Below are 24,474 nucleotides of genomic sequence, written 5' to 3' on the forward strand. Positions count from 1 at the left end.
TCTTGTACCGTTAGGAATGTCGTTGATGAAGATAAGAAAGAGTACCGGCCCAAGTACGCTCCCTTGTGGAACTCCACTTCGCACGTCTGTCCAGCTTGACGATTGACCTTTGACCTTGACCCTTTGCCTACGGTTGCTAAGAAAGGTACAGACCAAACTAAGGATGAATGGTTTAAGTTAAATGTTGATGGGTACAGACCGATCTCATGATGAATGGTTTAAGTTAAATGTTGATAGGAGACAGACCTAACTAAGGATGAATGGTTTAAGTTAAATGTTGATGGGTACAGACCAAACTAAGGATGAATGGTTTAAGGGGCATCCCTTCGTTTGAACGTCAAATGTGTACTGTACAGTAATTTATAAGATTGATGAATAAAAGAAACTTACACTCATACTGATGATTAACTGTGATGGAATAGATACCGTATTTGTAAAGAACATATTCAGCCGCGCCTCCTACGCTTCATTTAGATATCACGTGACCATACAGACTCAGTTCGCTAAAAAATACACCAGTAGTTCGGTAAAATCACGTCGATTGTGTAAAGCTTATCGTACCGTTTAAACCCATATTATAGCCCGTTTTACCTCAATTACTTGATGTTATGGTAACATGCATAGCGAGTAAATGAGTTAAAAATATCAACAAACATTTAAGATATTACACAGGAACATTATCTTACCCGTGCACAAAGTCGCATAAATGTGCCGTGTTTACAAACTGATGTGTACATGAATGTAAATGAAGGAAATGTCTAAGATAAGATAAATACACAGTGCACTTGTAAAATCATTTATTGTGGTTCGATGAGGTAATATTTAGTTACAGTGTCTGTGATTTGTCAGCACGGTAACAAGTGTAACTTCGAGCAGAACTTCATTACGAACCTGTCAGTCTGTCCACTATCACCTATACCCCGTAGAACTTCCCAGAAGCAATGCGAGTGGTTTGTTAACTATACTTGATAATTAACCCAAACTGGCGTTAATGTGCATGTCGGCAGGATTTGGTTTTTTTTTCGTTTTAAAAGATAAATAGAAAAATGTAACATTTCAAACTAGAGGTTTGTCAGTTCACTGTTCATTATTTTTTTTAACTTAATGAACGTCTGTTGTACAGTAAGTGATACAGCAAACTAAACTATTAGAAATGAACGATTTCTTCATGTTACTAGCTCTAGAAGTTTTCTCGGCGACTCATAATATACCGGTCTCATCCCCAACAACGGGTGATAAATTTGTTCTTCATCTTGTCCTCCTTGTGTTTGATCAATACGTCTTGTTGCCCACGCTTCATCACGAAAGTGTTTTGTGATTTTGAAAAGTTAAATTACGAGAATTCACTGGGATGTAAGGTTTTCTAGAGACTGTGAACTAGGGGGAGTAACTGCAATTAAAACACAAATTATAAATCGTGTCCAGTTTATTAAGGCACGTGTAATTCATATATTTTCTACAATGCACGTGTAAACCACAAAATTTCTATTACTGGTCAGGTAATAGGCACTGCGTCAAGACAATATTACATAACTGGAATATCCGGTTAAACGATCGGACATGAATGAAGTCCTGGTTTAACATTCGTATATGATATGAGGTATGTGAATAATCATCTTAAACGCTTCCTTGAAATGGATTCACTCAAGCAAGGAACACGTAACACGATATAACAGTTCCACATAACTTTTCCGGTAATCAAAAAGAGAAAAAATCCTGATTTCACTCTGAAACTTGTTACTAGGCAATAATCGAAACAAAATTATTTTTGCCTAGGCAAAAATCGAATATTGCCTAGGCAGAAATATTTTTGCCTAAGCAATATTCGATTTTTGCCTAGGCAGAAATAATTTTGCCTAGATATTTAATTATGACATCCTTCCCGTGCCACGGCATATCATGCGTGGTTGTTTCAATGACACTTCTACACGGTAACTTGTTACAGTGTACTTTGTTTGTTTGTTTTTGATTAACGTCCTATTAACAGCCAGGCTTATATAAGGACGTGCCAGGTTTTAGAGATGGAGGAAAGCCGGAGTACCCGGAGAAAAACCACCGGCCTACGGTCAGTACCTGGCAACTGCCCCACGTACGTAGGTTTCGAACTCGCAACCCGGAAGTGGAGGGCTAGTGATAAAGTGTCGGGACACCTTAACCACTCGGCCACCGCGGCCCCTACAGTATACGATGCGTGGTTGTTTAAGTAACACTACAACACTGTAACGGGTTCTTTGCTGACTCGTTTACGACGTTCTCTCTCGGCGAGGTAATGTTTCACTCTGTCACTAATACATTCCTTTAACTTAAACATGATAAAGAAAAACGTATGTATGAGAGGCACGCCTAAAAACGTCAATAATGCTGACGTCACGAGTGACGTCTGCCAATTGTGTGCCCAGTCTAAGATGAATGGATAGACGGGTCTGACGTCACCGGTCCAGTAGAGAACCAGGGTAAATGTTAGGTACAACAGACCCAGAATCACACTGTACACAACATGCATCAGTCGTACTGGTATCGAACCAAGCACATGATCTAGGCCGACTATAACGAAATTGATGGCGTGGGTCTGAAGGTTCATGTTGCTAATACCTTCCTCCTTACTCAACCTCGGCCACAGGAATACGAAGAAAACCAGCATGACTAAAGCCGCGGCGTCAGTGGCCACAACGTACAGGGCCCACGTGATTTTGAAAGTACCACTGCAATGTTTTCCGTCTAGGAGATGAAGGCTGATAAAACTAAGAGGATGTTCTGTATTCCTCAGTTCGGAACAACCTTTATCCGAGTTGATCATTTCTGCAGAAAAAGTTTCTTGCGGGGTGTGCGTTTCACTATCACTCGATGGAACTCTCCAGTAGAATTTAGGTCGGCGACACACGTGGAAGGACACGGCCACTGCGTACAAGAGCAAGTAGAGAGTGAGTACCACGTAGGCCCAGTGAGACAGGTACACGGGCCAGGCGTGGATCCGGTCATTTTTGGCTGTAATGGCCGTGAACTCCATTCCGGTAGCCAGCAGCCAGAACAAGGCATACAGGGCGAGGACCACTCGGTACACCACGTACAACACGGGAGGCCATGGGAACTACAACACAGTGATCACACCTTCATAAGAGGCAAACACAGTAACCAACAAATGTTAATAGTATCCAGGCTAAATATGCTAGGGTCTTCGTCTGTGGTATCTAGTCAGTCTTCGTCTGTGGTATCTAGTCAGTCTTCGTCTGTGGTATTTAGTCAGTCTTCGTCTGTGGTATCTAGTCAGTCTTCGTCTGTGGTATCTAGTCAGTCTTATGCTGTGGTATCTAGTCAGTCTTATGCTGTGGTATCTAGTAAGTCCTATGCTGTGGTATCTAGTCAGCCGTCTGCTGTGGTACGTGTATCTAGTCAGTCTTATGCTGTAATATCTAGTCAGTCTTATGCTGTGGTATCTAGTCAGTCTTCGTCTGTGGTATTTAGTCAGTCTTCGTCTGTGGTATCTAGTCAGTCTTCGTCTGTGGTATCTAGTCAGTCTTATGCTGTGGTATCTAGTCAGTCTTATGCTGTGGTATCTAGTAAGTCCTATGCTGTGGTATCTAGTCAGCCGTCTGCTGTGGTACGTGTATCTAGTCAGTCTTATGCTGTAATATCTAGTCAGTCTTATGCTGTGGTATCTAGTCAGTCTTCGTCTGTGGTATCTAGTCAGTCTTCGTCTGTGGTATCTAGTCAGTTTTCGTCTGTGGTATGTAGTCAGTCTTCGCCTGTGGTATCAAGTCCTTCTTCGTCTGTGGTATCTAGTCAGTATGATGCTGTGGTATCTAGTGAGTCTTATGCTGTGGTATCTAGTCAGTCTGATGCTGTGGTATCTAGTCAGTCTTATGCTGTGGTATTTAGTCAGTCCTATGCTGTGGTATCTAGTCAGTCTTATGTTGTGGTATTTAGTCAGTCTGATGCTGTGGTATCTAGTCAGTCTGATGTTGTGGTATTTAGTCAGTCTTCTGCTGTGGTATCTAGTCAGTCTTATGATGTGGTATCTAGTCAGTCCTATGTTGTGGTATTTAGTCAGTCTTCTGCTGTGGTATCTAGTCAGTCTTATGCTGTGGTATCTAGTCAGTCTTCGTCTGTGGTATCTAGTCAGTCTTATGCTGTGGTATCTAGTCAGTCTTATGCTGTGGTATATAGTGAGTCTGATGTTGTGGTATCTAGTCAGTCTTATGCTGTGGTATCTAGTCAGTCTTCGTCTGTGGTATCTAGTCAGTCTTCGTCTGTGGTATCTAGTCAGTCTTCGTCTGTGGTATCTAGTCAGTCCTATGTTGTGGTATATAGTCAGTCTGATGTTGTGGTATCTAGTCAGTCTTATGCTGTGGTATCTAGTCAGTCTTATGCTGTGGTATCTAGTCAGTCTTATGTTGTGGTATCTAGTCAGTCTGATGTTGTGGTATTTAGTCAGTCTGATGCTATTGTATCTAGTCAGTCTGATGTTGTGGTATCTAGTCAGTCTTATGCTGTGGTATCTAGTCAGTCTTATGCTGTGGTATCTAGTCAGTCCTATGCTGTGGTATCTAGTTAGTCTGATGCTGTGGTATCTAGTCAGTCTTCGTCTGTGGTATCTAGTCAGTCTTATGCTGTGGTATATAGTCAGTCTTATGCTGTGGTATCTAGTCAGTCTTCGTCTGTGGTATCTAGTCAGTCTTCGTCTGTGGTATCTAGTCAGTCTTATGTTGTGGTATCTAGTCAGTCTTATGTTGTGGTATCTAGTCAGTCTGATGCTGTGGTATCTAGTCAGTCTGATGCTGTGGTATTTAGTCAGTCTTCGTCTGTGGTATCTAGTCAGTATTATGCTGTGGTATCTAGTCAGTATTATGCTGTGGTATCTAGTCAGTCTTACGCTGTGGTATCTAGTCAGTCCTATGCTGTGGTATTTAGTCAGTCTTCGTCTGTGGTATCTAGTCAGTATTATGCTGTGGTATCTAGTCAGTCTGATGCTGTGGTATCTAGTCAGTCTTCTGCTGTGGTATCTAGTCAGTCCTATGCTATTGTATCTAGTCAGTCTGATGCTGTGGTATCTAGTCAGTATGATGCTGTGGTATATAGTCAGTCTTATACTGTGGTATCTAGTCAGTCTTATACTGTGGTATCTATTCAGTCTGATGCTGTGGTATATAGTCAGTCTTATACTGTGGTATCTAGTCAGTATGATGCTGTGGTATCGAGTCAGTCTGATGCTGTGGTATCTAGTCAGTATGATGCTGTGGTATTTAGTCAGTCTTCTGCTGTGGTATTTAGTCAGTCTTCGTCTGTGGTATCTAGTCAGTCTTATGTTGTGGTATCTAGTCAGTCTGATACTATGGTATCTAGTCAGTCTTCTTGAAGGGACATTTATAGTGCAAGCAATATTAATCTTTACACAGAGGCAAAAAACTATCATATACGTGCAAGCAAATTAATCAATCACGCGCGTGTACACCAACAGACCATACGTACAGATAACACAATCGTGTAATATAACTTTTGTGCAAGAACCTAACCTTTCAAAAACATACATATACGTGAAAAGTCCCAAACAGTTTATCCTACCCTGTCTCTCTCCCTACACAGTTTATCCTACCCCTGTCTCTCTCTCCCTACACACAGTTTATCCTACCCCTGTCTCTCTCTCTCCCTACACAGTTTATCCTACCCGTCTCTCTCCCTACACACAGTTTATCCTACCCCTGTCTCTCTCTCTACACACAGTTTATCCTACCCCTGTCTCTCTCTCTACACAGTTTATCCTACCCCCGTCTCTCTCCCTACACAGTTTATCCTACCCCCGTCTCTCTCTCCCTACACACAGTTTATCCTACCCCTGTCTCTCTCCCTACACAGTTTATCCTACCCCGTCTCTCTCTCCCTACACAGTTTATCCTACCCCTGTCTCTCTCTCTCCCTACACAGTTTATCCTACCCCTGTCTCTCTCTCCCTACACAGTTTATCCTACCCCTGTCTCTCTCTCCCTACACACAGTTTATCCTACCCCTGTCTCTCTCTCCCTACACAAAGTTTATCCTACCCCCGTCTCTCTCTCCCTACACACAGTTTATCCTACCCCTGTCTCTCGCTCTACACACAGTTTATCCTACCCCTGTCTCTCTCTCTACAGTTTATCCTACCCCTGTCTCTCTCCCTACACACAGTTTATCGTACCCCTGTCTCTCTCTCCCTACACACAGTTTATCCTACCCCTGTCTCTCTCTCCCTACAGTTTATCCTACCCCCGTCTCTCTCTCCCTACACAGTTTATCCTACCCCCGTCTCTCTCTCCCTATACACAGTTTATCCTACCCCTGTCTCTCTCTCCCTACACAGTTTATCCTACCCCTGTCTCTCTCTCCCTACACACAGTTTATCCTACCCCTGTCTCTCTCTCCCTACACAGTTTATCCTACCCCCGTCTCTCTCTCCCTACACACAGTTTATCCTACCCCTGTCTCTCTCTCTACACAGTTTATCCTACCCCTGTCTCTCTCTCCCCTACACACAGTTTATCCTACCCCCTGTCTCTCTCCCTACACACAGTTTATCCTACCCCTGTCTCTCTCCCTACACAGTTTATCCTACCCCTGTCTCTCTCTCCTACACACAGTTTATCCTACCCCTGTCTCTCTCTCCTACACAGTTTATCCTACCCCTGTCTCTCTCTCTACACACAGTTTATCCTACCCCTGTCTCTATCTCCCTACACAGTTTATCCTACCCCTGTCTCTCCCTACACACAGTTTATCCTACCCCTGTCTCTCTCTCCCTACACACAGTTTATCCTACCCCTGTCTCTCTCCCTACACACAGTTTATCCTACCCCTGTCTCTCTCTCCCTACACACAGTTTATCCTACCCCTGTCTCTCCCTACACACAGTTTATCCCTACCCCTGTCTCTCTCTCCCTACACAGTTTATCCTACCCCTGTCTCTCTCTCCCTACACACAGTTTATCCTACCCCTGTCTCTCTCCCTACACAGTTTATCCTACCCCTGTCTCTCTCTCCCTACACACAGTTTATCCTACCCCTGTCTCTCTCCCCTACACACAGTTTATCCTACCCCCTGTCTCTCTCCCTACACACAGTTTATCCTACCCCTGTCTCTCTCTCCCTACACACAGTTTATCCTACCCCTGTCTCTCTCTCCCTACACACAGTTTATCCTACCCCTGTCTCTCTCTCCTACACAGTTTATCCTACCCCTGTCTCTCTCTCCCTACACACAGTTTATCCTACCCCTGTCTCTCTCTCCCTACACAGTTTATCCTACCCCTGTCTCTCTCCCTACACACAGTTTATCCTACCCCTGTCTCTCTCTCCCTACACACAGTTTATCCTACCCCTGTCTCTCTCCCTACACACAGTTTATCCTACCCCTGTCTCTCTCTCCCTACACAGTTTATCCTACCCCTGTCTCTCTCTCCCTACACACAGTTTATCCTACCCCTGTCTCTCTCCCTACACACAGTTTATCCTACCCCTGTCTCTCTCCCCTACACAGTTTATCCTACCCCTGTCTCTGTCTCCCTACACACAGTTTATCCTACCCCTGTCTCTCTCTCCCTACACACAGTTTATCCTACCCCTGTCTCTCTCTCCCTACACAGTTTATCCTACCCCCGTCTCTCTCTCCCTACACAGTTTATCCTACCCCCGTCTCTCTCCCTACACAGTTTATCCTACCCCTGTCTCTCTCCCTACACACAGTTTATCCTACCCCTGTCTCTCTCCCTACACAGTTTATCCTACCCCTGTCTCTCTCTCCCTACACAGTTTATCCTACCCCTGTCTCTCTCCCTACACAGTTTATCCTACCCCTGTCTCTCTCTCCCTACACAGTTTATCCTACCCCTGTCTCTCTCTCCCTATACACAGTTTATCCTACCCCTGTCTCTCTCTCCCTACACACAGTTTATCCTACCCCTGTCTCTCTCTCCCTACACACAGTTTATCCTACCCCTGTCTCTCTCTCCCTACACACAGTTTATCCTACCCCTGTCTCTCTCCCTACACAGTTTATCCTACCCCTGTCTCTCTCTCCCTACACAGTTTATCCTACCCCTGTCTCTCTCCCTACACACAGTTTTATCCTACCCCTGTCTCTCTCTCCCTACACAGTTTATCCTACCCCCGTCTCTCTCTCTCCCTACACAGTTTATCCTACCCCCGTCTCTCTCTCTACACACAGTTTATCCTACCCCTGTCTCTCTCTCTCCCTACACAGTTTATCCTACCCCTGTCTCTCTCTCCCTACACAGTTTATCCTACCCCCGTCTCTCTCTCCCTACAGTTTATCCTACCCCTGTCTCTCTCTCCCTACACAGTTTATCCTACCCCCGTCTCTCTCTCTACACACAGTTTATCCTACCCCCGTCTCTCTCCCTACACACATTTTATCCTACCCCTGTCTCTCTCTCTCCCTACACAGTTTATCCTACCCCCGTCTCTCTCCCTACACACAGTTTATCCTACCCCTGTCTCTCTCTCTACACACAGTTTATCCTACCCCTGTCTCTCTCTCTACACAGTTTATCCTACCCCCGTCTCTCTCCCTACACAGTTTATCCTACCCCTGTCTCTCTCCCTACACACAGTTTATCCTACCCCTGTCTCTCTCTCCCTACACACAGTTTATCCTACCCCTGTCTCTCTCCCTACACACAGTTTATCCTACCCCTGTCTCTCTCTCTCTACAGTTTATCCTACCCCTGTCTCTCTCCCTACACACAGTTTATCCTACCCCTGTCTCTCTCTCCCTACACACAGTTTATCCTACCCCTGTCTCTCTCTCCCTACACAGTTTATCCTACCCCCGTCTCTCTCTCCCTACACAGTTTATCCTACCCCCGTCTCTCTCTCCCTACACACAGTTTATCCTACCCCTGTCTCTCTCTCCCTACACAGTTTATCCTACCCCTGTCTCTCTCTCCCTACACAGTTTATCCTACCCCTGTCTCTCTCTCCCTACACAGTTTATCCTACCCCTGTCTCTCTCTCCCTACACAGTTTATCCTACCCCTGTCTCTCTCTACACAGTTTATCCTACCCCTGTCTCTCTCTACACAGTTTATCCTACCCCTGTCTCTCTCTCTCCCTACACATTTTATCCTACCCCTGTCTCTCTCTCTACACAGTTTATCCTACCCCTGTCTCTCTCTCCCTACACACAGTTTATCCTACCCCTGTCTCTCTCTCCCTACACAGTTTATCCTACCCCTGTCTCTCTCTCCCTACACACAGTTTATCCTACCCCTGTCTCTCTCCCTACACAGTTTATCCTACCCCTGTCTCTCTCCCTACACAGTTTATCCTACCCCTGTCTCTCTCTCTACACACAGTTTATCCTACCCCTGTCTCTCTCCCTACACACAGTTTATCCTACCCCTGTCTCTCTCCCTACACACAGTTTATCCTACCCCCGTCTCTCTCCCTACACACAGTTTATCCTACCCCTGTCTCTCTCCCTACACACAGTTTATCCTACCCCTGTCTCTCTCCCTACACAGTTTATCCTACCCCTGTCTCTCTCCCTACACAGTTTATCCTACCCCTGTCTCTCTCCCTACACAGTTTATCCTACCCCCGTCTCTCTCCCTACACACAGTTTATCCTACCCCGTCTCTCTCCCTACACACAGTTTATCCTACCCCTGTCTCTCTCTCCCTACACACAGTTTATCCTACCCCTGTCTCTCTCCCTACACAGTTTATCCTACCCCTGTCTCTCTCCCTACACACAGTTTATCCTACCCCTGTCTCTCTCCCTACACACAGTTTATCCTACCCCTGTCTCTCTCTCCCTACACACAGTTTATCCTACCCCTGTCTCTCTCCCTACACACAGTTTATCCTACCCCTGTCTCTCTCTCCCTACACACAGTTTATCCTACCCCTGTCTCTCTCCCTACACACAGTTTATCCTACCCCTGTCTCTCTCCCCTACACACAGTTTATCCTACCCTGTCTCTCTCTCCTACACACAGTTTATCCTACCCCTGTCTCTCCCTACACACAGTTTATCCTACCCCTGTCTCTCTCTCCCTACACAGTTTATCCTACCCCTGTCTCTCTCCCTACACACAGTTTATCCTACCCTGTCTCTCTCTCCCTACACACAGTTTATCCTACCCCTGTCTCTCTCTCTACACAGTTTATCCTACCCCTGTCTCTCTCTCCCCACACACAGTTTATCCTACCCCTGTCTCTCTCTCTACACAGTTTATCCCACCCCTGTCTCTCTCTCCCTACACAGTTTATCCTACCCCTGTCTCTCTCTCCCTACACACAGTTTATCCTACCCCTGTCTCTCTCTCCCTACACACAGTTTATCCTACCCCTGTCTCTCTCTCCCTACACACAGTTTATCCTACCCCCGTCTCTCTCTCCCTACACAGTTTATCCTACCCCCGTCTCTCTCCCTACACAGTTTATCCTACCCCTGTCTCTCTCCCTACACACAGTTTATCCTACCCCTGTCTCTCTCCCTACACAGTTTATCCTACCCCTGTCTCTCTCTCCCTACACAGTTTATCCTACCCCTGTCTCTCTCCCTACACAGTTTATCCTACCCCTGTCTCTCTCTCCCTACACAGTTTATCCTACCCCTGTCTCTCTCTCCCTATACACAGTTTATCCTACCCCTGTCTCTCTCTCCCTACACACAGTTTATCCTACCCCTGTCTCTCTCTCCCTACACACAGTTTATCCTACCCCTGTCTCTCTCTCCCTACACACAGTTTATCCTACCCCTGTCTCTCTCCCTACACAGTTTATCCTACCCCTGTCTCTCTCTCCCTACACAGTTTATCCTACCCCTGTCTCTCTCCCTACACACAGTTTATCCTACCCCTGTCTCTCTCTCCCTACACAGTTTATCCTACCCCCGTCTCTCTCTCTCCCTACACAGTTTATCCTACCCCCGTCTCTCTCTCTACACACAGTTTATCCTACCCCTGTCTCTCTCTCTCCCTACACAGTTTATCCTACCCCTGTCTCTCTCTCCCTACACAGTTTATCCTACCCCGTCTCTCTCTCCCTACACAGTTTATCCTACCCCTGTCTCTCTCTCCCTACACAGTTTATCCTACCCCCGTCTCTCTCTCTACACACAGTTTATCCTACCCCCGTCTCTCTCCCTACACACAGTTTATCCTACCCCTGTCTCTCTCTCTCCCTACACAGTTTATCCTACCCCCGTCTCTCTCCCTACACACAGTTTATCCTACCCTGTCTCTCTCTCTACACACAGTTTATCCTACCCCTGTCTCTCTCTCTACACAGTTTATCCTACCCCCGTCTCTCTCCCTACACAGTTTATCCTACCCCTGTCTCTCTCCCTACACACAGTTTATCCTACCCCTGTCTCTCTCTCCCTACACACAGTTTATCCTACCCCTGTCTCTCTCCCTACACACAGTTTATCCTACCCCTGTCTCTCTCTCCCTACACACAGTCTATCCTACCCCTGTCTCTCTCTCTACACACAGTTTATCCTACCCCTGTCTCTCTCTCTACATACAGTTTATCCTACCCCTGTCTCTCTCTCCCTACACACAGTATATCCTACCCCTGTCTCTCTCTCCCTACACAGTTTATCCTACCCCTGTCTCTCTCTCCCTACAGTTTATCCTACCCCTGTCTCTCTCTCTACACAGTTTATCCTACCCCTGTCTCTCTCTCCCTACACACAGTTTATCCTACCCCTGTCTCTCTCCCTACACACAGTTTATTCTACCCCCGTCTCTCTCCCTACACACAGTTTATCCTACCCCTGTCTCTCTCTCCCTACACACAGTTTATCCTACCCCTGTCTCTCTCTCCCTACACACAGTTTATCCTACCCCTGTCTCTCTCTCCCTACACACAGTTTATCCTACCCCTGTCTCTCTCTCCCTACACACAGTTTATCCTACCCCTGTCTCTCTCTCCCTACACACAGTTTATCCTACCCCTGTCTCTCTCTCCCTACACACAGTTTATCCTACCCCTGTCTCTCTCCCTACACGCAGTTTATTCTACCCCCGTCTCTCTCCCTACACACAGTTTATCCTACCCCTGTCTCTCTCCCTACACACAGTTTATCCTACCCCTCTCTCTCTCCCTACACACAGTTTATCCTACCCCTGTCTCTCTCTCCCTACAGTTTATCCTACCCCTGTCTCTCTCTCCCTACAGTTTATCCTACCCCTGTCTCTCTCTCCCTACACAGTTTATCCTACCCCTGTCTCTCTCTCCCTACACAGTCTATCCTACCCCTGTCTCTCTCTCCCTACAGTTTATCCTACCCCTGTCTCTCTCTCCCTACACAGTTTATCCTACCCCTGTCTCTCTCTCCCTACACAGTTTATCCTACCCCTGTCTCTCTCCCCCTACACACAGTTTATCCTACCCCTGTCTCTCTCCCTACACAGTTTATCCTACCCCTGTCTCTCTCCCTACACACAGTTTATCCTACCCCTGTCTCTCTCTCTACACACAGTTTATCCTACCCCTGTCTCTCTCTCTACACACAGTTTATCCTACCCCTGTCTCTCTCTCCCTACACACAGTTTATCCTACCCCTGTCTCTCTCTCTACACAGTTTATCCTACCCCTCTCTCTCTCCCTACACACAGTTTATCCTACCCCTGTCTCTCTCTCCCTACACACAGTTTATCCTACCCCTCTCTCTCTCTCCCTACACAGTTTATCCTACCCCTGTCTCTCTCCCTACACAGTTTATCCTACCCCTGTCTCTCTCCCTACACAGTTTATCCTACCCCTGTCTCTCTCCCTACACAGTTTATCCTACCCCTGTCTCTCTCCCTACACACAGTTTATCCTACCCCTGTCTCTCTCCCTACACAGTTTATCCTACCCCTGTCTCTCTCTCCCTACACACAGTTATCCTACCCTCTCTCTCTCCCTACACAGTTTATCCTACCCCTGTCTCTCTCTCCCTACACAGTTTATCCTACCCCTGTCTCTCTCTCCCTACACACAGTTTATCCTACCCCGTCTCTCTCCCTACACACAGTTTATCCTACCCCTGTCTCTCTCTCCTACACACAGTTTATCCTACCCCTGTCTCTCTCCCTTACACACAGTTTATCCTACCCCTGTCTCTCTCCCTACACAGTTTATCCTACCCCTGTCTCTCTCTCCCTACACACAGTTTATCCTACCCCTGTCTCTCTCCCTACACAGTTTATCCTACCCCTGTCTCTCTCTCCCTACACACAGTTTATCCTACCCCTGTCTCTCTCCCTTACACACAGTTTATCCTACCCCTGTCTCTCTCTCCCTACACAGTTTATCCTACCCCTGTCTCTCTCTCCCTACACAGTTTATCCTACCCCTGTCTCTCTCTCCCTACACAGTTTATCCTACCCCTGTCTCTCTCTCCCTACACAGTTTATCCTACCCCTGTCTCTCTCCCTACACACAGTTTATCCTACCCCTGTCTCTCTCCCTACAGTCTATCCTACACCTGTCTCTCTCTCCCTACACAGTTTATCCTACCCCTGTCTCTCTCCCTACACACAGTTTATCCTACCCCTGTCTCTCTCCCTACACACAGTTTATCCTACCCCTGTCTCTCTCTCTCTACACAGTTTATCCTACCCCTGTCTCTCTCTCCCTACACAGTTTATCCTACCCCTGTCTCTCTCCCTACACACAGTTTATCCTACCCCTGTCTCTCTCCCTACACAGTTTATCCTACCCCTGTCTCTCTCCCTACACACAGTTCATCCTACCCCTGTCTCTCTCTCCCTACACAGTTTATCCTACCCCTGTCTCTCTCCCTACACAGTTTATCCTACCCCTGTCTCTCTCCCTACACACAGTTTATCCTACCCCTGTCTCTCTCTCCCTACACACAGTCTATCCTACCCCTGTCTCTCTCTCCCTACACAGTTTATCCTACCCCTGTCTCTCTCTCCCTACATACAGTTTATCCTACCCCTGTCTCTCTCTCCCTACACACAGTATATCCTACCCCTGTCTCTCTCTCCCTACACAGTTTATCCTACCCCTGTCTCTCTCTCCCTACAGTTTATCCTACCCCTGTCTCTCTCTCTACACAGTTTATCCTACCCCTGTCTCTCTCTCCCTACACACAGTTTATCCTACCCCTGTCTCTCTCTCCCTACACACAGTTTATCCTACCCCTGTCTCTCTCTCCCTACATACAGTTTATCCTACCCCTGTCTCTCTCTCCCTACACAGTTTATCCTACCCCCGTCTCTCTCTATTCAATTGCATCGTTAATGCAATGCGACATGGGCAGCAAATCGACTTTCGTAGATCTAATGAAACATGCACTTGTACAATGATGCTTCACACAAACTGTTACAAGGTGAACCAAACAACCTCAATCACCTTCAGTTGTACGTTTTCACGATATGCGACACTCGTGTTAATGGGAGCATGGACGATTTGGCCGTCAACACATTCTTATATTTCCTCAATATTTTTTATCATAAAATGTCGTTGTATGTGGTCCTACACCCAGTTCGACTGAACAGGGTCACACTACATTAAACATAGAGCCACACTTTATATATACAAACAAGGTAGGGTTTTGTGCTCTTATCGACCAGTGAATGTTAAAATACATATTGAATATATATATGCAATGCACGACTGCAATGCATGACACTGCATAGCCCCAGTGTGGCCTGAACGCTACATATGTACAGTTTGTACACACAACCAAAACAAGTCGTCTGCAGTCAACAGAGTAAAGGAACCAATAAACAAATACTAAAGCCGCTGTCACTTACGTGGAAGCGCGTGAATGTGTTCGGGTGCACTCCTCCGAAGCCAAGGTTCCTCAGCTCGAACTCTCGACACAGATGCTGGCAGCAGGAAGGCATCTCTTTACCACCCGCTTCCTGTTGGCAGGGTTACTCAAGGTTACAAACGATCGCCATACGGAAAAATCAAGTACACAACTCCACATAGGATGGTTCAGGTTCAATGGACTTGTTGCATGAACAATTAAAAAACGTCGCCGGCTTAATGGGCATGGCTGTCATTCAACCTGGTGGCAGTGGAATGAAACATGATCGGTTGTCGTCTGTACAACGCATCGATTAGTCAGATCGCACGAGATCCGAGCTATAATTAGCCGCTCTGTGAGCGTACATTGTGGACAGAACGAGCAATATAGGTCGGGTGTATTTGGTTTCAGTATTAATCATATCGCCACATCAAAGTCATCTATAACTGGATGTTACTATGTACACAGTTTCTCACGTGTCTGTGTGTCCATGCAACTTTAATTTGCTTCATGTCATTTCAAAACAAAAAAATCGTCAGTGAAAATACATCAGATTTGACCATGATCTTGACCTTTGGTCAATTGACTCCTTGTTTAATTCTGACCAACATTGCTTCATGTTATCATAACCTACAAAATTTTATCGGTGAAAATACATTACCTCTGGTTATTTGGCTAATTTCATTGTGACCAACTTAATAATTAGCTGCAAAATGCTCATCAATTAAAAAGACACTAAAATTTGATCTTGACCTTTGGTCAGTTGACTCCTTGTTTAATTCCAATTGCGATCAACTTTGCTGCATTATATAGAAATTTCATCATTGAAAATATACAAAATTGTGCCTTAACCTTTGACCTCTTTTGACACAGATTATGACCTTTAGTCAGTTGACTGCTTGTTTGATTCCAACTTACTTTGCTTCATGCTATTCAAACACGATATTTATGTTCATCAGTAAAAAGAAACAAAATATTGACCTTTGAACCCATGGCCAATGACCTTGATGATAATATAATGTACCTCACAAATACACTGAAGACATCAGACAATCAAGATGGTGATGGGGTCTACATTTTGATCGCCTTCATCCCAGAACAATCACACATTACTAGAAGTTCATAAGTATATGTTTCTGAGTGCTTATATGCTAAGTGTTTCCTCCATCTTGAAAACAACCATAAATTGAAAGATGACAAGGTATTAAAGGCTCTGATCAATTGAAGCGTCCGATGACATCCTATATATATATATATATATACTCTGTTCAAGTCATCATGTTCTCTCTCTATATACACCATCTTGTTGAGTTCAATAATATAAGTGAAGATACTTCTTTCAACATACATTTTACACTACATCATTTCAAGTAACATTTAGGAAACTTGTACAGAATAACCAATATTTTGAAAACTTCCAAGGTTCTTGGAGTGAACAAAATATATTCATAAGAAATAAACAAAAAACATACATGCTCAAAATTCTTTCAGGATAGCACTTTTTATTATTGTAACATATAAATACAATAGCCATTGCACAATAAAACATAACATGTAACTTTGGCATAAAAATATCTAAAATTTATCAAGAGAATTAATGTTATAACATTGGTAATATTTGGATATCATATGACTATTTTACTAAATCAAAGTAAATATATATTGTTAAATAAGATAATACATAAAATGCAAAATGTACCATATCTATCTAACAATAAACCCATGATCCACAATAAGCTTATCAATAGCTGTTCAGTTAATTGTTCCAACAAAAATTATTTCATTTCAAGGAGTGAGAATTGGAACCTATTTCGTTGCCTGTGTGAACTTGTTGTGGAGAATATCATAACTTCACAGCTGATAAGGAGAGACATCAGCTGAATGTTGAAAATATCCTCCAAGAAACTTATCCTTAAATTTCCAACTTGTACCAACTTAGCAAGTACCGTATGTTGTTTTTTGATATTATTTTACTTTTAGACTGTGTACATATACCGTATATAACACCTTGGTTTGTGGCAGTACTTCCACTAGTTATGCTCAAATCATTTTGTTAGGTTAAAAGAATTGGTGAAGAGCAGTCACTTTTGCAAATTGTAGAGTATTTTCAGGCAAGTCCAAAACATTACCAATTTTTTTTGTTAATTTTATGAGATACTGACAATTAAAATTTGATCTTAAAGATTTTGAACAGCTATAAAGACCTTTAAATTTGAACATTAAATAAATTATTTAAACATTTATAGTTACTTCAAAAAGAACATTAAATAAGAGACATATGAGAATTAAACAGTAATTTACCAGTTATCTTGTTAGGATCACAGTTTAGACTCGGTCAACTATATATATATTATCACAGGTGTCTGCTTCTGGTTAGTATCTATGGAAACATAATATTAGCCCCTATTCTACCATGTTTCCTATACAACGCCAGTTTTGATTGGTTTAAAACCATGTATTATTTTCCAATAACCCACTCTCGTGCCAATAATACACTGTCGGGAGTCACGGCTGTAACAATTTTATATATCTAATATTCACCCGTTTTCCAAAAGGTTACTATAGCCGAGTGGGCTAATGGGTTAGTCTTTCAATAAATTTTTATCACGACGCGAGTTCGAATCCTACGGAGGACCCATTTTTTTTATTTATTTTTTTTTATCCTTTTTTTTAATTTTCAAAATCAATGCCATATAATAGATGCTCTTGATCGTAGTACTGTATTGCCTGTATATTTCATCAACAAATAATGCAATACTCAAGAAATAAATCACAAGGTTTTCTCGGGGTTTCTTTGCTGTTTTTCTATTAGAAAGAGGTCGATCTCTTAGAACTAAACAGTACATGGTAGAATAGAAATAATCAACTTTGACTCGTGTATTGTTGCAGGATATACAACTCGGACTCGGATATTTTGCAATTTTAATTAATAACTCAGGCCTGCGGCCTTCGTTATTAATTAAATTGCAAAATATCCTCGTCCTCGTTGTATATCCTGCAATAATACACGAATCATCGTTAATTATTTCTTAACTATATCAACAAGGTGTAACACTCAAGAAGTCGGTGGTGGGGGGTGAGCTTCGATTCACTTTAAATTTAAGTTCGATCGGACTATAATATCAAATGCACACAAACTTCAGTAACGTACCTAGTTTATAGAATCCTTAAATATAAATGCATGTTATTCTTTTGTTGTGTGACAGTGATTTTAAGATGCATCATCTGATCTTTGAGTGTTACATCTTGTTGATTTGTTCTATTAATACCAGCCATAAGTAGACGTCTGTGGTATTACTAGGTAGGATTATCTTAAATAGAGCATTACCAGTATATATACTCTCTGTGTATTAGTTCAAACAACAAACCACTATAAACAGTGGATTTCTCTAAATACACAAAAAAAATATGATAAAAGTTGGTGATGTAAATATATGTCGAACTTCATTATATAATTATCAATAGACATAATACAAAACGTTAAAAACACAAAAGCATTGTGCTTGATATACCAGGGTAATTATTTTTAGGGAGATATATATTTTCAAATGAAATCAGGGTTGCAAAAAATGTTTTAAGTCTATATTCCCAGGCTGTGCTTGCAAGGAAAAGTGCACTTACTAGGTTGTATAAGTACGTTACAGAATAAACTCTGAACACTAAATATGTAAGTACTTGTACAAATACGATATGCAATATGACTAGGTACAAATATGCATGCAATCTATTTCAATGCAAATTAATCATTTAGTCTGATCATGAGATTATCACAAATCTTGCTTCATCACAATGATTAAAGGATAAAATGATTTTCAAAGTTTGATTTGGAATACAAAGATGCTTTATTATAACCGACTTAATTATAATTATGCAAGGAATGGATTTATTTGATAAAAATATATAAAATATGTAGTATAAAATATGTTTATTCTGCAAAAAGATACAGCTAGCGTATCTGTGTATAATAAGTATACAAATTGATTAAATTATAGAAAGCACTATCACATCCATACTCCAGACACTTCACAACACAATAACAATACAAACACAATGGCATACATATCAAAAACATTCAGTTGACCATTTAGCTTTTAACAATTCCAGTAATCTGAAATAACTTTTTTTCTGAAAATTTGCAGGATCAAACACACATATAAAATAGATATGTACCACATAAATGTGTGTCTTTTTCATCCATTTCTTTTCACTAATGTACATAAATAACCATGTTATCTTTTACTACTATTCTCCTGATGGCTTCTCTATAGCATGCTGAAATTTGTATTCAGTTTGTTAAGGTACAATCATGGGGAAATATGAAACCTCATTGTAGTTTATATATATCTCTGAAAATTAGTATCTTGTTGAATCAAGTGTTTGGAGAGAAAATGGTTTCATGTACATGTATCAGTGATCACCATTGCCTGTTTTAACGTGGCGGCCCGCCACCCTTAGCTGGGTACCCGCCACGCTTACACAACCAAATTCACTCGATCCGCCACGCATGTAATTGTTACCTAACACCCCTATTTTGTATCGATTTCAAGCAGAAAACTGGCCCGTTTCTATAGCGTCCGATACTCATTACCTATGGTCCCTGTTTTTACAGGTGAACTAGGCCTAATTGACGAATTGCGATCTCGGTAAGGTGCCTCACCGTTATGTTTTGATACGGTTGACTGATCTCTTGATCACACCTATATCGATGGTGATAATTAATTAATAGTAGGTGTACTGTTCTGACCATGGGAACAGATGTGATTGTATGGTTTCAGTCGATCGGGACATCAGAGTAAATGTTACCATCGTCTACATCGGAAAAACCGACGGTCCGATAAGATTTTTTTTTCACAAGAATTAATATTCAGCTGGGATAATCAAACTGATAATATCAATACCTAAGCCGATGTTTGAGAAGCATGGATACATTTTTGAAAACTTTATGGCAATGTCACCATGAAGAGAGGAGTATCAGCTCCTTTTTTGGAACACCATGTGAACGACATGCGATCGCGACAACCGATCTAGAAAACCTGCAGCCAACAGACTGAAATCTGATATATCGCGCAAGCCACGGCTACAGAAATGCACATGGATTAATTGTGTATGAAGATGACCAAGGTAAGCTTACAATTAGCCTATATTTGATTTGCTAGATAATGATAATAATCTAATGAATATTTCGTGCATTGGTTTTCTTGTCACGTGCTATTTTTAGAAAGTACTATTAGAGTGATCTCCCTTCCAAAAACGATCTCGAAACGTCCAATAATATAAATAATCTCAGAATCTCTCCTAATGTATCTCTCTATTTATTATTTGATAAGTGTTATCTAGGTTTTTGATTTTCTTTAATTATTATTAAATAAAGATAAGTTAATTAGCACCTCAAGTATATACAATGTAATTAAAAAATAACATGTACATTTGTAATGAATATGTACTAATTTGATTATATTTGTTAAAATATAATTAATTTGTTTTTTGGGGTTTTTTTTTCCAAAGATTTATTGATGGTTTTAATTGTTTTGCTTATTACAAATTTGTAGGAATAAGAAGTTCATAATTATAATATGGTAATGACCACAATAAGATTCATTAAGCTTTTCAAAAATATTTATTTATTTATCTATTTATCTCTTTATTTATTTATTTATTACCACCAGCAGGAACAGGCTCTCTCAGAGGATCTTGAACTCTCTGATGATGGTGTTTACCCAGAAAGTTCCCTACAAGAAAGCTGCTTCATTCTAGAAGGGACTGTGCAACAGCAGAATGTTCATGTCATTTGGAGAGACAAATTGTGTTTGGCTTCAATTGTTCATATATAGTGAAGACTATTTTCAGGAGAAAATTATAGTGACTGTGTTGAATTGATATCTTAATTGAAATTATATTGTGGCTTGTGCATTGCTTTAAATACTTTATATATTCTTATATTATGTCCAGTAAAAGTTGCCATTGAGTTTGATTTGTAGATGCTGTATCATAGATATAATAGTTGCTATTAATATGTTCACTGATAATATTATAGTGCAATTTATGAAATTAATAATTGAAATGTTTTAACTTATAATACTTGACAATGCAATATGATCTTCGTGTGAATGTTTATCATATTTTTAACAGTAAAAGATGTTATTTGAGTTTGTTTTATTCAATGTTATATTAAAGAACAGCGAGTTGGAATTGAGATTGAAATGGTTTTGTGAAAATAAATTGATGATTGTTTAAATGAGGAATGTATGTTTGTAGTTTTTTAAAGTAATGGTATAAGGTGTTATTTTGTTTTAATTTACACGATATATATGGCATAGAGTGAGCAAATGATTAAAATGCATATTTATTTAGAACTAAATCAAACAACATAATTAAATCTCTATTCTTAATGTCATAATTGATGATGTTTCTCGAAACGTCGCACCGCGAGGCTGCATGACATCCACAAAAGTACATGTTCAGAAAAAATTGTCAAAAAATTTTCCTCCACCCATCATTTTGAAATTGTGGTGATCCCTGATGTATATATATGTATAGGCCTAGGACAGAAATAGCTATCGGTCACCCAAAACATATTGATCCCTGATAACAAAATTGTACTATATACTGACACTTCTGAGGACTCGTACATTATCACAAGCTCTATACTAACTCTAAGATGTCTCTACAGATGACACCCAGCTAAACAACCACATCTTCACTTTATAGATGATGAAAAAAAATAGCTGTAGTAGCGGTAGTATCACAAAACCCACTACTACCACCATTATCATTGTCTGTCCTACTTTGTCTGAGTTCCAGTCCAAAACATTAGGGTAGATTGGATCCTTGTTCCCAGCACCATAGAAGATGGCTGTAAAGATTATGTATACTATACCATATATAAGGGGATACACATAGTGTAGTAAGTGTACAGGCGCGGCTGTCAGCAGACACTCCACAAACACTATCACAGAGTTAATTCCATGTAGCTGCAGATTGTCTAAGTCTATAGGCTCGTTGTTTGTGTCCATTTGTGGCCATAGAAAAATAAAAAATACAAGAGTGACCATTATTGAGCATGAAGACGCAATATTGAATAGGATCCATACCAGCTTAAAGTAGGCAGGCATGAGGTTGGTTCTTGTGGACGTTTCTCCATATGATAACTCCCTGTCCTCGTCATCATGACTGGGTATCTGCTCATAGGCATCACCCCACAGACTTGGATATACATCCAGCTCCTTAAATAAAGCCCTGTGTTCCCTAACTGATAGTCTCCTCCAAAGTACGGTGGGTCTGGTGCACAGGAAGATGAGAGAGGTCAGAGCATGTAGAGTGAGGTAGAGACACAGCATAGTGTATGTCCAGTTAGTTAGATATACCGGCCAGGAATAAACACCACTCCCAGTTACTACTGACCCGTACTCCACCGCAGTGTATATCAGCCAGGTGTCTGCATACACAGCAATGAGCAGTCGATAGAGGAGGTAGACAATCGGAGGCAGGCGCCACTACAATTTAACAAAAGAGAAAACAATTACTAGTTATAAGGTAATGAAAGGTTCTTTGTTTCTTGCTGAAGTCTTGTAAAAGTATGCTATATGGATTGCCTCCCTTTTAAACACGATGTTTCCTTTCTAAAATATAACTCTTTACAACGTACATTCTCAGTATCCACTTCAATCAAATTCAGTTCTAGAACACTAAAAAAGGACTGTCTGCCTAATTACAAGGTTTAATGACCGTCACCTAGTTACAAGGTCATATGACCATCGGCCTAGTTACAAAGTTAATGACCATCACGTGCACCCTAGTTACAAGGTTAAATGGCCGTCGGCCTAGTTACAAGGTTGAATGACAGCTGTCGGCCTAGTTACAAGGTTAAATGACCGTCACCTAGTTACAAGGCCATATGACCATCAGCCTAGTTACAAAGTTAAATGACCGTCACCCTAGTTACAAGGTTAAATGACTGTCGACCTAGTTACAAGGTTAAATGGCCGTCCGCCTAGTTACAAGGTTAAATGACTGTTGGCCTAGTTACAAGGTTAAACGACTGTGGGCCTTGTTACAAGGTTAAATGACTGTCGGCCTAGTTACTGTTACTGTTGACCAAATTTCAAGGTTTTACCAAGAGATACAAAATCACATTTATTATCTTTTATTTCAAAATATTTCATTGTTCACACAATAATGATAATATAAGTAGTAAAACATGGAAAATATTACTGTAAAGTACTAGTACTAACGAAAAGGATTAGATAACAAGCTATATAATATAGTTTGTCTTGTATATCATATATATTACTTTGTCTTTATATCATATATATTACTTTGTCTTATATATCAAATAATATATTCCTTTGTCTTATATATCAAATAATATTTTTCCTTTGTCTTATATATCAAATAATATATATTCCTTTGTCTTATAATCATAAATATTACTTTGTCAACATATATTACTTCGTCTTCTATATCTTATATATTACTTAAGGATTTTACCTCATTTAGACAGCATATATACAGTAGTATGCCCGTAGTTGAAGATATCTTACCCATAACATAATATGTTCGTTGCCAACTGCGCGGGCATACTATACTGTCAAAATGAGGTACAATCCTTATATTTACATCAAACAGATTGTTTAAATACAGTACAAAGAAATGAAAGTTCACAATTTCTTTTTGAAAAAATGCACAAACACCCATACATAAAAGTCTTCAGGGCATTTCTAAAAGACTGGAGTCATTCTAACTAAGGTAAACTTTAATATATCTGTACATTTGTGATTTACATGTACCTGTCTACCTAAACCCTACTAACAGGTGCTTCAGTTGTCCAACAATGTATGAGGAGCGTCAGTTGATGTCAGATCAACAAAAAATACCCAGGCCAGAGCTTTTTAACTAGGCCTAGTACCGTATAGCCTAGTTGAAGTAAAGTAGGGCTTGACAAGTCCCTCAGATTGAAATATTTAACCCAGCCTCAGGGTCCGTCCCCTGGTCACTTATTGACAATACGTGATCTGGGGCTAATACATACTAAGAGGCATATGCACGTATCAAGCCCTTGTGACTCGACTCGGCTGCTAACAAGTAACGTTACTGTTACTGTACAGTAAGCTTGTCAGTCTTTCTTCAAAGTGTCGTGAACAGTGTTGTATTTATATTATATTAGGCCTACCTGAAACATTGAGAATCTGGCGGGGTGTACATCACTTAACCAGAGCTTCTTCGATCTGAATTCGTTGCGGATGTGAGCGCAACATACAGCCATTGTCTTGGACCAGTTGTGTAACAGACACTCTCTAACACTGTAGATGTCTACCCTTGTCTACTCGTGTGCTCAGCGGAACTGACAGCGATCAACACGGTGCATACAAAATTCGGAATAACAATTAACGTATGAAACGGAATACACCAACACGCCCCAGAATTTGACCTCGTATATCGAATCACATGAGAACAACCCGTGACAAAGCATGTGATAATGCGTTCTCTTTATATATCGTTTAAGTGATTGTACAGATAAATTGTACAGACACGTTTTACCTTTTCTCTTATTTTGTTTTCATCATCTCTTCGCCTAGCACCCACTATAACTATAAATCAAGGTAGCCGTATGGTTTACTAGACCAGGTACATATCTATTTTTACAAGTGTATCGTATCATATATCCCTGTTTTTAAAATTGAATTTTCAAAACAGGATATTGGTGAATGT

The 24,474-nt window shown here is 41.6% G+C and overlaps 2 protein-coding genes and 1 long non-coding RNA gene across 3 annotated transcripts; 1 reads left to right on the forward strand and 2 right to left on the reverse strand.

The window, feature by feature from the left end:
* Positions 1-782: 782 nt before the first annotated feature.
* Positions 783-15,067, reverse strand: LOC117331317 (protein rolling stone-like). The gene is made up of 2 exons (XM_033889985.1): positions 14,768-15,067; positions 783-3,088 (listed from the first exon to the last, which is right to left on the reverse strand). The coding sequence occupies exons 1-2, from the start codon at positions 14,858-14,860 to the stop codon at positions 2,210-2,212; spliced, it is 972 nt and encodes a 323-aa protein (XP_033745876.1). The 5' UTR covers positions 14,861-15,067; the 3' UTR covers positions 783-2,209.
* A 3,609-nt stretch (positions 15,068-18,676) lies between these two features.
* LOC117331318 (protein rolling stone-like) lies at positions 18,677-24,109 on the reverse strand. Its single transcript, XM_033889986.1, has 3 exons — positions 23,936-24,109; positions 21,292-22,259; positions 18,677-19,172 (listed from the first exon to the last, which is right to left on the reverse strand). The coding sequence occupies exons 1-2, from the start codon at positions 24,026-24,028 to the stop codon at positions 21,420-21,422; spliced, it is 933 nt and encodes a 310-aa protein (XP_033745877.1). The 5' UTR covers positions 24,029-24,109; the 3' UTR covers positions 18,677-19,172; positions 21,292-21,419.
* LOC117331319 lies at positions 19,847-21,005 on the forward strand. The gene is made up of 2 exons (XR_004533463.1): positions 19,847-19,887; positions 20,433-21,005. It is a non-coding gene; the product is annotated as an uncharacterized LOC117331319 (long non-coding RNA).
* Positions 24,110-24,474: the final 365 nt, after the last annotated feature.

The sequence above is a fragment of the Pecten maximus genome, chromosome 7 (assembly GCF_902652985.1).
Source record: "Pecten maximus chromosome 7, xPecMax1.1, whole genome shotgun sequence".
NCBI classification, from domain to species: Eukaryota; Metazoa; Mollusca; class Bivalvia; order Pectinida; family Pectinidae; genus Pecten; species Pecten maximus.

What these genes read in the sequence shown, in the direction of transcription:
- LOC117331318 (XM_033889986.1), bottom strand. Translation starts at nt 24,028, where the DNA reads ATGGCTGTATGTTGCGCTCACATCCGCAACGAATTCAGATCGAAGAAG. An exon ending in CCAGATTCTCAATGTTTCAG is followed by an intron (nt 22,260 to 23,935) that starts GTAGGCCTAATA and finishes GTTAAATTGTAG; the next exon opens with TGGCGCCTGCCTCCGATTGT.
- LOC117331317 (XM_033889985.1), bottom strand. Translation starts at nt 14,860, where the DNA reads ATGCCTTCCTGCTGCCAGCATCTGTGTCGAGAGTTCGAGCTGAGGAAC. An exon ending in ACACATTCACGCGCTTCCAC is followed by an intron (nt 3,089 to 14,767) that starts GTAAGTGACAGC and finishes ACTGTGTTGTAG; the next exon opens with TTCCCATGGCCTCCCGTGTT.